Source organism: Rhinolophus sinicus, chromosome 4 (genome assembly GCF_057876585.1).
Source record: "Rhinolophus sinicus isolate RSI-liver-muscle chromosome 4, RSI-T2T, whole genome shotgun sequence".
Classification (NCBI taxonomy): domain Eukaryota; kingdom Metazoa; phylum Chordata; class Mammalia; order Chiroptera; family Rhinolophidae; genus Rhinolophus; species Rhinolophus sinicus.
Genome location: NC_142504.1, coordinates 96582066 through 96599009, shown reverse-complemented (window position 1 = coordinate 96599009; position 16944 = coordinate 96582066). Strand labels below are relative to the sequence as shown.

Below are 16944 nucleotides of genomic sequence, written 5' to 3'. Positions count from 1 at the left end.
TTTCTGCCATTCATGCAGCGCACATTTCTTGTGCACAATCTTGGAAACATGTTTGGACAAATTGCCCATTTCCAAGTCCCCAAACAAGGGTAGTCATGGTGGGGGTTTCAGACCCTGCACAAGGCACACAGGGCAGGGTTTTTGTCCTGGAGACGGCCCATGCCACACGTTGGTCTAATCAGAAGAAGTCGCCTCAGGTCTGGGATCGTGGGTCTGAGAGGCGGCGTTAGCAGGGAGGGGATCTGTGGAGGTGAGGGAGGTGTTCCCATGCCGCTTTCTCTCCCCCAGATCCTCCTGAAGAACATGAACAATGGAGACCTCACCATGTTCTACTATGGAGACTGGCTGTCCCAGCAGAAGGGCAAGAAGACGCTGGTGTGTGAAATGTGCGCCGTCATCAACGGAGAGGAAATGATGGAGACGACTTCTTACACCATCATAGTTAAGACCAGTGACATCCTGGGTGAGTCAGAGGGTCCCTCCCATCTCCCACGACTCTGACCGTCCTCAGGTTCTGGCTCAGGCCCTGGGCTCCGGTCAGGACACTTTTCCTTAGATGGCCTTCCAAAAGTTAGTCAGTGTGTCACTTTCTGTGTGGACAGAAGTATCTCCTCTCAATGACTGAATTGGCTCTGTCCCTCCCACCTCGGAGAAGTGGGGAAACATTATCAAGCAGTATGCTCAGCGCTGTTGAAAATGGAGCATGACTCAGAGTCCTCTGTCTTCCTGCTGCCTCCTGATGCCGTTCACCCAGGTGCCGTGCAGCTCGGGGTTCCTTCCCACATCCGGGTGCTTGGCAACCATCTGCTGTGTGCCAGCTTTGGCCTGAAGCCTTAGGATGGAGACATGCCCCTCGGCCCTTGTGGATCTCACATTCTCCTGAAATGACGACAGTGAGGTTCTGTCAGCACAGGTGCTGGGGAGCCTAGAGGAGGACCCCTTACCTAGCTGGGGCTCAGGGACACAGGTCATGAAGGCCTTCCCAGAGGTGGTGCTGAAGTCTGATCCAGAAAGATAAGCAGATGCTACTGAGGCAGACGAGACACCGGAGGAAGGGCCTTCCAAGCAAAAGCACTCGTGTGTGCGAAGGCCTGGAGCTGAGAGGGAACATACTCTCATCATAGAGGCAATGCCTCCTGCTGACCCTTCCCTACACCAAGCCTGTTCTCTAGGAGCTGTTGCAAGGAATCTGGCAAACTCATTCACACTCATTGTAAATGGCTAGTGAGGGATTCACTTGTTGGCCCTGGTAGGTTACATGTTCAACAGAGAAGCCTTCAGCCAAAGAAATGAAGCTCTCATGGTAGGATCTCAGGCAGAAGTGATAAGTCAGCACAACTCGTAAAATCTGTTTTTGGCACCTCCCTTCTTCCTTTTCTCCTCACGGTGGAGCCTCTACTCCTTTTGCTTAAGTTCCAAGTGTCCACATGTTTTCAAGCCCCTCCAATCCCCTCATGATGCACCCTCAGAAAATAATTGATAAATTCAGTGGTAACCACAGGGTGTGTATCAGAAAAGATCCACAGGGTCACCTCTTTCAGAAGTATGTTCTTTCTAACTGGGGTCAATATCTCTATTTGGCTTAAGCAAATGATAGGAACTCTAGTGTAGAATGTCAACCAGAGGTAGATTTGGGGAACTTTCCTCTGAACCCATGGTGTGTCGGAGGGAGCCTGCATTTCTAAACTATAACGGCAGCCTACCTGGTGTGCCTTGTAAGTGTGGGTTTATTTCCCCATCACGAGATGAATTCTTGTACTAAACCATTCAGACTTGCTAACTGGGACTCCAGTTAGTGCACCAGCATATACAAGGCACAGAGGTACAATGAAGGGTAGAGTTGGAGACCCGAGAGTCCCAGGACACTAACCAGTCATTTCTGACCTCACCCCTGGCCTCGTTGACCCTGAACTTGTCCATCTGCCCTTCTGGCTCCTCCAAGGACCGAGGCCAGAGCAGGAGGGCTGTGTTTCGGAGAAGCCAGTATCCACAGCCCTTGTTTTGTGCACTCCCAGGTGCGGGCACTGATGCCAATGTGTTCATCATCATCTTTGGGGAGAACGGGGACAGTGGGACGCTGGCCCTGAAGCAGTCGCCCAACTGGAACAAGTTTGAGCGGAACAACACGGACACATTCAGCTTTCCCGACATGCTGAGCCTGGGCCACCTCTGCAAGCTGAGGGTCTGGCACGACAATAAAGGTAGCTCCCGCTCGAGGTCAGGGTGGTCGGGGGGACAGGCCTCAGCGCTCCACCTGAGCCCCTCCCCCTCTCCCTGACAGCGTGTCAACCCTTCTACCTCAGGGTGGCCTGCAACTGAAAACAGCTGATTGCCACCATTTTGATGCTCCCATCAAAATTTCTGGACAAATTTTAGAGATGAAGCTTCGTTCCTCCTGCTTTTTCCCAGCGTGATGAGTGGTTCTTAATTTTCTGTGATATTGGAGCATTAAGTCCTCCTAGTTCAGGCGTAAAAATTAAGGAAAGAAAAGGCTATATCACCAAATTCACTTCCCAGGGATTTTCTATGAAGGGTTATGCTTGTTTATTTATAATAGCAAGTCTAAAATTAGTCAAATTCACTTATAAATGATGGAATAGGATATAAGCCAAGTGAGAAATTTATTTTTAACTTCAAAGTACCTAAGGAGACGTTGTCCCATTTGTAATTGTGATGAAGTTCATGTTCTCAATGTCTCTTTGGTTGTCCTTTTGTTGTCTTCAGGCCTCACTGACCATTTTTTTTCTGACATTGGGCCTTTAAGCTCTATTTTATTTAATTAGAAAAGTTAAATACCGACTTTTACCTCCTGTGAAGCATACTGTCTTCTTAATTCATCCCATTCTACCTCAGATCTCTTGTCCTCCCGTGAAACTAGCATCTGCTCAAAGCCTTCTCCTGCCTTTCTGAGTCTCCCTCATGAGTGGTCCAGAGCTGTCCTGACTGTTGTATTTGTCCTTCCAAGTCTCCATTGAAAACCAATACATCTGTCGTGGTGACTGATTAAACCCAACTTGGCAGTTTACAACTTCTCTTCCTAAAGAGAATCTAGACTCTTTTGCTTTAGCATAGGTTAAACAGTTAAATATTTTCCATAACATGAAATAAATTCATATTCGGTACAGGGAAAATAGTCTTCAAAGCAATACAATAACAAATATGTGCACAGCACTCCACAATTCTCAAATATCATTGTCATATCCATTCAGTCATTCATTTAGCAAACATTACAGTGTTCACTACATGCCTGGTGCTCTCTTAGGTACTAAAGATACAAACATTTTATCCTTACAACAACTTGGTGAATTACTGCAGCATTTTATTATCTCTTTTTTGTACAACCAAAAAATATTGAGGCCCTGTGAAGTCTGAAGATCTCACTTAGTGCCATATAGCAGGGAAGGGATGGCACTAAAACAAATCCATGTCTTCTGATGCTAGATCTGATGCCTGTCCTGGTACACCATGCCAGGTGCCAGCCCATCCTGCCATCGCCATGCTGAACCCTCACCCAGCCACTGTGCCAGTGGGCCAAAAAAAAAAAAAAGATGAGGAGATGATGGCAGCTTTTTCTATCTCTGTTGGCTGTGCCCCCATACATGTTTGTTATCAGGATGTGGGGTGGGGGATGTCTTATCTAGAAAAGCCTTCAGTGGAAGGAGACATTTCTTCCTCATGTGTCTATTCAGGTGTCATCATTATGAGTCTATGGAAAGAAACATATTTGTAGGAAATTCTCAAAATATTCCTAACGGCTCTCCTTCATGTGAAGACACAGCAAGAAGGTGGCCATCTGCAATCCAAAGAGAGAACTGTCACCAGACACCTACCCTTCCAGTGCCCTGATCTCAGACTTCCATCTTCCAGAACTGGGAGAAATAAATTGCTGTTGCTAATCCACCCAATCGATGATATTTTTTTATTGCAGCTCAAGAAGACTAATATACCCAGAGATAGGGATTATCATTTCCTTTCGGCCTTGATATGAATATGCATACATAAAAATAAATATACGTATATATAAATATATATATATATATATATATATATATATATATATATATATATATCCCTAGTGAATCACTCCTCTTTCCTAAGAAGGAAACAAAACAAAGACCCCTGAATTCTTTTCCACCCTCTCGTTATCCGTTATGATTGTCTTAGGACTAGTAGCAGGTTGTCTGGTAGTTGAAAGTCTGATTTACTACAAGAGTCATAATCATTAAGACCGTCTTCTTCCCCAGAGAGTTCATAAGACCGGGATGAACTGCTGCCCATGACACCCAGCAAATGGATTACTTGGGCAAGACAGTCACTTCAGTGTTTAATTGGGCTACCAGTAGCTCAGTAAAAGCACTGTACCCCACTTGTGATTGTGTGATCATGAGCCTTATTAGAAGGATTTGACAGATTAGATTAATAGGAGTGAGATGGGGTGGGGGTCTGTCTACCCTAACATCCATGCATACAGTTTGCGATTGCACTATCCACACCAGAGGCAAACCATTGTTTAGAAAGTAGATTCCCAGGAAGTATGTCCCTGCTCTCATCACAAAGAAACACATTGCATCCGTGAACTCCCAACTCTCTGCCTGGCTACCAACACACACTGACATGATATTAGTACTTTTGAGAGCAGAGGGGCCATGCAGCAAAGACTCTGCCTTGGGATTTGCTGCTAGACAGAAAAGTATTCAAGGCCAAGATAAAACACACCAAATACGAGTGCAGTCCCATCAGAGAGCCTAATATCAGTGGGGTTAACTGCAGCAGCTTAAAGTCCAGTGAGGCCAGGTAGTCCAGAGTTATCATTCTCAAGGTGACAAACTCATTGCTCTTAACTTTGGCAGCTGGGATCTCCATAGTTCTTGCAGGCAGTTCAGTGGTAATTGGGGCTCAGAAACCAACTATATTCCTCTAAGCAAGAAAAAGAGGAAGAATCTAGAGCTAAAATCATCATAAACTAGCTTCTGTTCTGATTCTGGACTTGTCATATAATTCCAGCCATTTGGACCCCTGCCTCGTGACCTAACTCCCACCATACACCCTGCCGTAATTACATGTCCCTGTTTATAATTAACACACTCTCTTATGTCCTCACCTCCTTGCTGAAAGTTCTTCCTATTTCTAGAAGCCCCTCCCAGAACAGTCATCATATTTGTAACTACATACGTATTCTGTCTCCTTTACTTGACTGTCAGCTCAAGTCATTGTCTTCTTCATGGTTCTTTCCCTAATGCCTATCATACTGCTTGTGATAGCAGGGACTTAACATATTTTAATAGAATTTATTCATACCCTTATTTTGGTCTCTTAGATCCATCCCTGTATTTTCATGCTCCAGTCACAGGGAACCCACATTTCTCCAGCATCAGAGTTTTTCCTTATGTCTTAGTATTTTAAAAAATGTAGTCCTGGCCATGACCTCTTTGTGATCATGACTAAGCCCTCTAATACCACTGCCCACATCTGACACTGATTATGTGCATATCTAGACTTTCTCGGTTTGCTTTGATGTGTTTTTCTTCTATGCAAAAACCCGACAGTCAATTCTTTCTGTCTTATCGTTGTCAAAACCCTGAACGAACAGAGAAGTGGTTCAGCACCATGGACAGCTCTACACAGTTCCATCTGCATCATTTGTTGCTACTAAGATGGATGGTATAGGGACCAGGCTCTTCAAAGAGTTTGATTCCTCCCTTGGATAGCCTAAGACTATGTGATTGCTGATTGCTTTGGCCCATAACGGCCCTTGGACTTAAAGAAATCCTGAGTCACTGATATTATCTTCTTCCCTTTGTAGGCAGAGAAATGGGCCTCCTCCCCTTCAATCAGATATTGGATCTGAAAGCAGGACCATATCATTGGCAGGGAAAGGAACATTTCTATATCTTCACTGAACCCAGGTGGTTGGGATATTAGGGTCGGGAGAGGGACAGGAAGTCCTGGTTGTGTGCCTAATTTTTTCTTTATAGTCGCTTTCTCCTCCAGGGATGGAAGTTTAAATGTTAAAATAAGCTAAGACAGCTAAACATGTCCTTAAGTGCTCTATGCCACATTTTTTTCATATTCAGCTTAAAAATATTCAAGCTACATTATGCTTCCTTTGCATAGAAATTTATGAGGACAAATATATTTTGTTTGAGAGTCTTCCACAAAAAGTTATAGATCCTGAAAAATGACTGTATAAGTCAGGTTGCAAATGATTAGTTAATAGCATAGCAATCTTCTCTTTCCCTGAATCTCCCTTTCCATCTCTTTTTGTTTATCCAATAGTTCTTTTTTATGAAATTTTTAAAACATGCACAAAAGTGAAGAGAATAATAAGTATAATGAACTTCCACATATCCGTCGCATAAATTCAAGAACTATGATTTGTTATACCTGCTTTCCCTTTTCAGTTTTCTTTCTTAATTTCTTTTTGGTTGCTGGAAGATATAAAATCAAATCCTAAACCTCATGTCATTTCATCCCAAAGATATATAGTATGTTGCTCTTTTAAAATGGACATTTCCTTATGAAATCACAATGCTATTATCACACTTACAATGATTTCTTTGTGTCATCCAATCTCTACTCCATATGCGAAGTTCCTTAATAACACAAAAAATGTCTTGGTATTTGTGACTTTGTTTGAATCATTATGCAAACAAGGTCTACACACTACATTTAATTGTTATGGCTCCTTCGCCTCTTTTAATGAAGAGCAGGGCCTACTCCCTTTATTCTTCTAAGCCATTAACTTGTTGAAGGAACCGAGTCCAATGATCTATAGAATTTCCGCATTCTGGACCTGTTTGCTTCTTCATGGTATCATTGTGTCTTTATTCCCCATATTTTCTATTATCTGGAAGTTACCATGTTTCCCCAAAAGTAAGACCTAACCGGAAATTAAGCCCTAATGCATCTTTTGGAGCAAAAATTAATCTAAGACCCAGACTTATTTTCAGGGAAATACGGTAGCTTGACTCACCCAAGAGGTACCGTATTTCCCCGAAAATAATACCAGGTCTTATATTAATTTTTGCTCCAAAAGACAGATTAGGGCTTATTTTCCAGTTAGGTCTTATTTCTAGGGAAACACAGGAGCTCTCAAGGCTTGATTAGATTCAGGTTCAACTTTCTTTGGCAAAAATACTTTAAAGGTAGTACATGAAGTTCTGACAATTAAGTTTGCGAACTTGTTGCAACAACATTGCTAACCTTTTTAGATATCAGAGGGATTATTCATTATGAATTTGTACCAACTGGACAAACAGTTAACCAAGTTTACTGTTTGGAAGTGCTGAAAAGACTGCATGGAAAAGTTAGACGACCTGAACTTTTCGCCAACAATTCATGGCTCTTGCATCACAACAATGCACCAGCTCACACGGCACTGTCTGTGAGGGAGTTTTCAGTCAGTAAACAAATAACCGTATTGGAACACCCTCCCTACTCACATGATCTGGCCCCCAATGACTTCTTTTTTTTTTACCAAAGATAAAGGAAATATTGAAAGGAAGACATTCTGTGACATTCAGGACATCAAGTGTAATATGACAACAGCTCAGATGGCCATTCCAGAAAAAGAGTTCCAAAATTGCTTTGAAGGGTGGACTAAGCAGTGGCATTGGTGTATAGCTTCCCAAGGGGAGTACTTTGAAAATGACCATAGTGATATTTAGCAATGAGGTATGTAGCACTTTTTCTAGGATGAGTTCGCGAACTTAATTGTCAGAACTCGTACGTGTGTACTTCATATTACATCACAGCAGTCCCACTCTAATTGATGCTCGCATAGAACAGTGGATCCAGGGGTGGTAAGCTTGATTATTCCATTGTAAAGTCCCCCCATAACTCTTCATATAATGGCTTCATCCAGTGGTGACCAATTAGGGTTACGAATGGTGACTTTCTAATTTTCACTTCTTATCCACTTATTAGATAGAATTCTGTAAAAAAAAAAAAAAAATCCTTCAAGCTATTTGAAGTATGGTTCTTAGAGGAAAATCAAGATAAGTGATTAATTCTTCCCTGTAATTCCAGTTATTGAGAGAGCTTTTATAATAGTGAACAAATTATAACTGTGTTTATTTTCTAATTCATCTTGCTCTTCTTCTTACTTCCTCTGAAATAAAAACTCTATTGTGAAATGAGGAATTTTTTAACCACAAAATGAATTTACATGTTTTCTTTTCAATAGTATAAATTCACAGAAATATAAAGGACCTCCTAAATACTCAATTTTATCCCCATCACATTGTTCAAATAAGGAAATTGAAGCATGGAAATAAAATGTGTGCCATTTGTAAGTATGCTGAGAATGGAACCCAGGTCTGCCAAATCTAAGAGTGTCACCCTTGGTGTCCTAGCTCTGATGATGTGTATATGAAAGTGTTTGCAGAAAGATAATAACTAGATTCTTGTATTCCTTTATGGCTAGGGCTCTGTGATGGTTCCATATCTCATTTCAAACAATCCATTAATCTTATTTAAGAAAATTGGTTTACCCACCTGGACCCTTAACTTGCCAAAGGTTATTTTTAGGGGAGTTGTTTGGAGATGTAAATTATCTATTTATTCAAACAATATTTTCAAGGGTTTGTGCTGGAATAAAAAACTGACAGTTCATACTAAATATAATTTATCAATTCTATGTTTATTATTGAGTCAATATCCCTGTGATGCAATCAAGAGGCCATAAGACATAGTTCCCACATCTTAACATCTTACTGGAGAAGTTAAAGATACACGTAAAAATCACCATAAAAGAGTTGAAGCATGATCATGACCTCAATAGCAAAGATATCCAAAGCCATCTGTGCCCACGGCCAAGTGAGTGGACAGTGAATGCGGTAGGCCTGAGGATTTTGAAGGGCTTCATGGAGGAGGTGGGGCCTAAGTTGTCCAGAGGATAGGTAGGAATTTAAGCCAGGTTCAGAATAGCTTGGACCTTTAATGAGAAAGGGAAAAAATGCCAAAATTATGCTTAATAAATCCATCTCACTGGGATGGAGGATTTACATAAGGGCTCTTCTTTATGGACGTAAGAAATATGGTGAATGGAGTCAGGTCCTAAGTATTTAAAACACAGAGTTGCTCTCTTTTTATTCCATCAGATGTGGAAAACCACTGAGGAATTGCAGGTAGTAGATGGCGTGATGAAACCCAGGGAGTACCCAGGAGTCAGTCAGTCTCACTCCCATACAGAGTCTGCCATTTCTTGCCTGGAAAAATTGGGGCCCCACACTGGTTCAGTTTTTAAGCATTTTTCCTACAGTAAACTTTAGAACATTGGGGATAAAATAACCAGTTCTACTAGGACAGCCCATGTTCCCTAGTGGGGCTTTGAATTACTCCCTCCTTTATAAAATGTGGCCACCACGGCCATTCTTCCTTGTTCTTCCCTATTCAATAATAGTACACATTCACGCACTCAACAGACATTTATTAAATAATGTGCCAAGCACTGTTCCAGACACTAGGACAGAGTGGTGGATAGATCAGGCAAGATTCCTGCTCTCATGGGGCTTGCAACCTAGTGGAGAAAGACAGACAATACGCAAGGAAATAAGAACAAAATTGTTTCAGATTGTGGAGTGGGTATATGGTGATGTGATGGCAGGTAATTGGGGATAAAGAAGCTTCTGCAAATAGTATGGTTAGCAAAAGCCTTCCCAAAGATAGGAGATTTGATCTGACACTTCAGTAATGAGACAGGATGAGCATTCAGCACTGGGGATGTATTGTTCCAGGCAGCTATAAAAATAAATGCAAAGTTTCCGAGGTAAGACCAGATTTCATATATTAAAGCACTAAACAGTCAGTGTAGATGGATACAGTAAGTGAAGTTGCAAGTAGTAGGAAATGAAATCGGAGTGGAAAGGGATCAGGTGAGCAGTTTGTATTTTATTTTGAGAGTGACGGCAAGCCATTGGGCAACTGGAAATGTGTGTCCATTTTTGTGTGTCCCTTTGTGCTTATAAGACTTTTGAGACCAGCAGCAGGATCTACAATTGTGGCTTTGGGTACTGTCTGATCCTAGCGAGAAGGTTTTTGGTAGGAACAATGGGACTACCCCCACAGCCCGACGTGGCATGAGAGCAAGATGTGAGAGTAAAGCATATACATGCCTTCCTGGCGGGGTTACTTTGAGGACATATTATGAGCAGCAAGGGTCATCACCATAACCTGTCATACCACTGGGATTTCCCCCCACGTAGAGCCCCTTGGCTTTCCGAGTTATCAAGGACATTGAAGGGTGGAGAATAACGGAACCAGTGCATGATGCAGATAACCTGCAGCTGTCACAACAAATGCATATCAATTCATATGCAATAGCTATGACTTGGGAGGGACACTTCTGAAAGAAGCCCTGCCAATTCCAACTAAGCAGCTATATGTTCAATATTAGGGCAAGATGTGTCAGGTTTAACAACGTCCCCTAAAGAAAGAGCAGCTTCTGAGTCTTCCTGTAACTGTCAAACAGCAAAGGTTCTTGAAGTCATGACATTCATTCAGCGTTCATTGAGTGACAACTACATGCCAGTTGCTATGCTAGGCACTGGGGAAACAAAAACAAATAAGACTGGTCCCTGCCTTCAAAGGCTCATGATCTGGGAGAAAGAGACACATATGAACAGGGTGGTTAAGATGTGGCCAAAGTAGGTGAGGGATGCTATGGGAGCAAGGCGGATATACGATACAGGCGGAGTGGGCAGTGGTGGTGATGCCTGAACTGATTCTGGAAGGATAATGGGTGTGAGCTAGGTGGATACTGGTGTCAGGAAGTCACAGGATTCATCCTTCAGCTTCGTGAACTCCCCAAGTTCTACTTCCTGGGTCAGAGAGCCCATTGCGAATCTTATAAAGCTATAGGCCCTCTCCCTGGTGAAATGTCCCTGTATAATTATAACACAATTTCTCAGGGCCCATAGACTGCTGAAATCTCATACATAAATCCTCTATGGGTTTATGAACCCCAAGTTAAGGGTTTTGTAAAAATAATTATATGCGCTGGGCTAGAGGAACCCTCAGAGATCATCTAACCCAACCCCTCTTTTCACCAACAAGGAGACCAAGGTCAAGAGAGCTCAGAGAACTTACCCAGGGGCACACAGCCACGGGGCTCAGGGGAGTGGAAGTCTGATGGGGGAGGGAGAGCACATGCAGCTCCCGGTCCTCACGACCTCGTTCCCACAGGGATATTTCCTGGCTGGCACCTGAGCTACATTGATGTGAAGGACAACTCCCGTGATGAGACCTTCCGCTTCCAGTGTGACTGCTGGTTCTCCAAGAATGAAGGGGACGGACAGACACTCCGCGACTTTGCCTGCGCCAACAATGAGATCCATGATGAGCTGGAGGAGACCAGTATGTGGGGAGATGGGTGGGCTCAGCCTAGCTGTGATGGCTGCTCTCAATCTCCAGTGTTAAACAAGAATTAGCTTAGGAAGGAGGTGGGACATGATGCTTAAAAATCCAGAGAAGAGACTGTTATAGCTGGAGGGGGGATCAGATGCTCAGTGAAGGAAATACTGTTGTGGAGGTACATAAGCAAGCACCCTACATGTTGCTTGATGAACCTGGGTTGGCAAAGAGCTTGCAGAGAGGAGGCAGCATCTGTGTTTGTTCCAGAAAGATGCGTGTGAACTGGAGAGGGAAGAGTAGGGGCATCGAGCCCAGGAGACACCTGGATCCATCTGTCTGTACTAGGAACCTGCAGAGGGCAGCGCTGCACCCTCCTATGCTGCTCCTAAGGGGACAGACAACCACAGCTGTGTCCTCAGATGGAAGTTCATCCTGGGGAGAACCAAGGACTCAGCTGGAGCTAAACATCCCAACCCTCAGCTACTTTTATTTGACCATTTGGCAAATACGTACTCAATACCTACTAAGTGCCACAGCCTATTCTGAGTTCTGGGGACACACCAATGAATAACACAGAAACCCTGCCCTTGTGGCACTTCCATGTGGCACTTCCATTTCTTTTTCATCAACCTAGCTGTCCTTGCTTAGACACCTTACTTCTCTCCCTTACCCTCAGGACCCTCAGGAAAGAATGTGCTACCGTCCATATGTCCTTCATCTGCATCGTTTCCTGAGTCTCCTCCCTGAATTCATCGTAGTGAGCATGAAGGTTCCTAGCGCTCCGGCCTCCTCTCCTTGGTGCTGATAAACCATTTCCTTAGCAACACCCAGAATCCATTTTGAATTCATGGGTGTCTGGTTTGCAGAACATGCCTTACCCTGTGTTAGGAAATAAGTTGGGCACCGTGGGACCACTCTCCATCCTGTGATGGCTTCTAGTCCCTGACAGTAGCTCAGCCATTTCCCATTCCCCGGCTCTGCAGGCCCCGCCCTTCTCCAGGTGTCATGTACTTTCTGGACATCTCTTCCCTGTTGTTGGCTACCTGCCTCTGCTCTGATTCATTCTACCTTTTCCAGGTAGCAGCGATTGTCCTTGAGAGTAGTCACAAAGGCAAAAGCGTTGCTGAGCGGCTGGGATTGACATTACATTGGGCTGCATGCATGGCCATCCCTTATCTTCATTGTTTGTATCAAATCTCTGAGCTAAAGGCACAGACATAGAGCTATCCCTTTGGATCCAGAACCCCAAACCCCCCCGATTCATTTACTACAGCAAGAGCTACATGCATAGGGGGCATTCCAAACAGCCACTTGCTTCTGTGTGCTTCTGTGCGCTAGCTCTATGCCCGGCCTGGCCCCTGAGGAATAGGCTGGACCACGTGGTCTTCACGCCCCTCTCACCTCCCTCAGTATCTGCTTGTGCTGCTTCCTCCGCCTTGAACGCTCCTCCATTTTCTGCTGATCCGTCATGGCTCTTTAAGCCCAAGGTCCAATGATACCTCCTTTCTGAAGCTTCCTGGGATTAGCCCAGTCATTCATTCACTCACTCAACAAATATTTCTTGAGTGCTTCTGTGCCAAGCACTGTTCTGGGCACTTGGGAAGACCCTTGCCCTCATGGAGCTTACATTCAGGTGGGAGGGGGGATACCATAAACAATAACGTAATAAGTAAACTACATAGCATGTTAGACGGTACTGGGCAATAAGGACAAGAGAACACAATAGGTAAGACGGGCTGGGAGTCCTAGTGAGGATCAGGTTGCAATTTTAATTAGGGTAGTTGGAGCAGACCTCTGTGAGGAAGTGACATTTAAGTAAGGACTAGAAGGAGGTGAGAGAGTGAGTCAAACCAGTATGGGTTGGTGTGGGGGAGAAAGAGGGAAGCATCGGGGGCCGAGGGGACAGTCAGTCACTGCAGAGCTCTGAGGCAGGAGCATGCCTCAGTGCTCCAGGAATAGCACAGAGGCAGAGGGCTGGAGTGAGTGACGGAGAAAGTACTAGCAGATGAGGGAGGGAACAGGGAGCCAGATTCTTCTTCTCTGACTTTGGCCCTTTGTTGCAAGCTTACCACATTCCGTCTTCTGGTCCAGTCGGTGTGTGTGTCTGAGGGTAGACATCGAGTTCTAGTGTTACCAGATGCTAGCCTAGTCCTGACACGTGGCACCCACTTAACAAATGTCGGATGGATGGATGAATGTAGACATGCTTGAGGGAACTGCAGGGGAGGCGGCTGTGATGCTGAGTGTGACACCAGAGTGAAAGCTGACACAAGACTGGGAGTGGGACTTCTTGCTAGAGAGTTGAGGCTCTTCTGGAGTCTTGCCTGCCTGGGGCTTTCACGTCCCTTTCTGTAGCTGGGCCCCTTCTCTTTATATGACCTTTGCTTTGCATCTCGGGGACTGATCCATCCCTGAGAGCCAGGCCCCAGCATCTCCTGGAAACTTCCTGCTTTCTGGAAGTAGAAGTGGCTGGTGCTTCACTCCTAGCAGCTACCATGTTCACCAGGCAAAAGGACTGCTACAATAAATAAAATGGGAACATCCTCCTGGCCCCCAGATCAGTGCCCAGTCTATTTCTAGTGCCTCAACAGTGAGGATTTGAACCTGCTCCCCTAGCCCAGGCTGTGGTCTGAGATCAAATGTAAGACCTGGAGGGAGTGGCCATTGCACTCCTGTCCTGATGCCGCTTCCCTCCGCTGACCCTCTCCCTCCCTCTCCACTGCAGCCTATGAGATCATCATAGAAACAGGCAATGGCGGAGAAACCAGGGAGAACGTCTGGCTCATCCTGGAGGGCAGGAAGAACCGATCCAAAGAGTTTCTCGTGGAAAATTCTGGTAGACAGCGTGTCTTCAAGAAGTAAGAAGAGGGGTGCCCACAGGGGAGTGATGGTGGGTGGGGTGGGTAAGAGAGGGACCCCAAGGATCAACCCCTTGGCAGGTGGTCATAAGCATATTTATGGGCCTAAACTGCAAGTACTTATTGAGTACCTACTGTGTGCTGACCTCCTAGGGAGGCAACAGGAGATTTATAAAAAGGAAAGCAAAGAGGGGACCGCCATTTAAACAGAGCCCACTAGAAGAGTCTAGAACTTAATTAGTCCAACTACTAAAAAAAAAAAAAAAAAGGATAGTTATGTAGCGTGATTGGGCTGCTAATTATCACGACACCGGCAATCATAGTACAATATATGTTATCAAATTAGCGTGTTATACACTTTAAATTTACACAATATTATAAGTATTGTGTTTCAATTTTTAAAAAGTTAATGGAAAGCTACAGCAACAATAAATTAATTAAAGCGAGGCCACTATGCAGCAGGGTGGAAATCACTACAGACGTTATCCCACGTCCACACACACAAGGAGCTCACTGTCTAGTTGAAAAGGAAGACATTCGCCCATAAAATTGCAAAAGGGTCAGATAAAACAGCTTAGAGTTAAGTTCTAGTTAAAAGGAGGAAGGGAAGAGAGAGCCTCTAAGATGCTTTACAGGAAAATCAAAATTCGGTCTCGTATCAAGGCGCCGCCACTCACCACTCCCGCTTGGCAGACACACCTGGAGAATCTCACCGCCTCCCCCACATCCGAGCTGCCTCTGAACTGCTCAGATGCCCACTTCATCTCCCCTCTCCCCACAGAATTGCTTAAATAAAGTCTCGCCTTCCCATAACCTACTCTACCTTTTATTTAAACTCCTTCTACATCAGTTCGAGGTCTGGGCTCCTTCGATTGGCACTTACAGACCACCACTGACTGCCACAGCCCACCTCCTTTCCATTACCGTTTCCCCCACCGAGCCCCAACTCCAGCCGAACCAGCACACGTCCCAGAAATGTCTGCGCCTCCACACCCCACTGTTCTGATCCTGTGGCTTTGTCAAGTCAGGTCCACCTCCAAGGACTCTTCCCTTCCTCCCTGTCGTGCGGGAGACCCTGCTCGCTGCGCCATTTGTCATGCAGGGAGGCCTGTGGGGTCTCTGCTCCCGCTCCCCATACAAGAACGCAGGATATGGTGAGGCCAAAAAGGAACACCCACGGAGCCATAGGTAGGGGAGTCATACCACTATATTCTCTCTGGCGCCACTATACTCTCACTGGAGGCTGGATCCACACTGTCCGCAAACCGCCATCCACGCTTGCCAGCCCAGCCGCCATCTTCTTGCTAGCCCCATTCTCCTCCTCTCTTCTCTCTCTCTCTGCTAGCGTAGCCACAGCAGTTATATTGTGGCCAATGGCTCATTGGTTACAGCTGACGGCCAACTAGCCACAGCTGATGGCCATGCAATCACAGTTGGCCATTTACTACCTGAGCCAGCACCTGTCTATGTGAGGCCGAGAGCCTGGAAACTACTTTCTGGGGCTCTGCCCCCACACTCCCCCTCCCTCTGCTCTCTGATCCCACCACCCAGGGCCCAGGGCCTCACCCTCCTCCCAACTCCTTCGGATGTTACCATCCACAGGTGCTGGTCAGGCTTTTTAATGGTTGTGATTGTCTTCTTCCAAAACTAGACCGAACCCCTCCAGGCAGGGAGGCCTGGCATCAGATCTTGCTGGTCATTCTATGGTCCTCAGACCAGTGCCTGACATACAGCAGGTACTCAATAAATGCTTCCTTCCTTCACTGGGCACGAGCAGCGCTCAGTGGCCACACCTTTGTGTCCTGCAGGGGGACCACAGACACATTTGAGTTTGACAGCGTCTGGCTGGGGGACCTGGCTGCCGTGTGTGTGGGCCACCTTGCCAGGAACGACCGGTTCATCCCCAAGCGAGAGCTGGTCTGGCACGTGAAGACCATCACCATCACCGAGATGGAGTACGGCAACGTGTATGTATGTGCCTCCTGCCTCTCCCCCAGCAGGGAGAGCCTGAGGCTGCACCCTGAGCAACATGGCAGGGCATGTGGAGGTGTCCCCTTTGAGGATGATGTCACCTCATTCAGGAGGCTTCTGGGACAGGAAGAAAGAGGCAGCTGTACGGGTTTGAGCTGCCTGAACCATAGGCCTACCCCCCGAGGCAGGGGACTAGACCAGATGACCTTGGGTGCTCCAGCCTTTTAACCCACGGTTGCTTTGGAAGAATGTTGAGTATATCACACAGTGCCAGACAGCGAGACTTTTCTTCCTCTCCCGTCCTATTGCTGTATAATGACAGAGAAATACAGCTTTAAAGCCTGCTGCTGCCATGGTCCTAGTGAAAGGCTGCCATCTGTGTGGACAGGGTAGGGACCAGAGGCAGCCAGGGTAATGTCGTGGCCTCCGAAGACCCCAGATAAGGAGCTTTGCTTTTCCCCCACCAGGGCCTTCCGGGGACTCAGACATTTCTGGAGGATTAAGGGTCTTAGTTTCCTGGGTAACAGTCCACAGCAATCAGTTTGTCTAATTAAAACCATTTGGTAAGCACACTGGAAGCCAGAAAGGGCCTGCGGCTCTGAAAGGCAGGAAAGACCCTGAAAAGAGGAGGAAGGGGAAGCTGAGGGCATGCTTGCCTCCAGGAGGGTAGGCCCAAGGCGTGAGTGAGAGCAGAGGTCACAACACATGCTCCCCTCACTATCCCCTGTCATGGCCTCCCCTGGCTGGCCCTGCCCATGGTCAC

The 16944-nt window shown here is 45.7% G+C and overlaps 1 protein-coding gene across 4 annotated transcripts in view; it reads left to right on the top strand.

Annotated features, from left to right (window-relative positions):
• LOXHD1 (lipoxygenase homology PLAT domains 1) overlaps positions 1 to 16944 on the top strand; it is a 141341-nt gene that overhangs the window by 116143 nt on the left and 8254 nt on the right. For all 4 annotated transcript variants that reach the window (XM_074340031.2, XM_088797976.1, XM_074340030.2 and 1 more), the window contains 5 exons: positions 289 to 463; positions 2016 to 2201; positions 11185 to 11355; positions 14078 to 14210; positions 16019 to 16177. In XM_074340031.2, coding sequence (XP_074196132.2) covers positions 289 to 463; positions 2016 to 2201; positions 11185 to 11355; positions 14078 to 14210; positions 16019 to 16177 — 824 coding nt within the window. The remainder of the gene's footprint in view (positions 1 to 288; positions 464 to 2015; positions 2202 to 11184; positions 11356 to 14077; positions 14211 to 16018; positions 16178 to 16944) is intronic.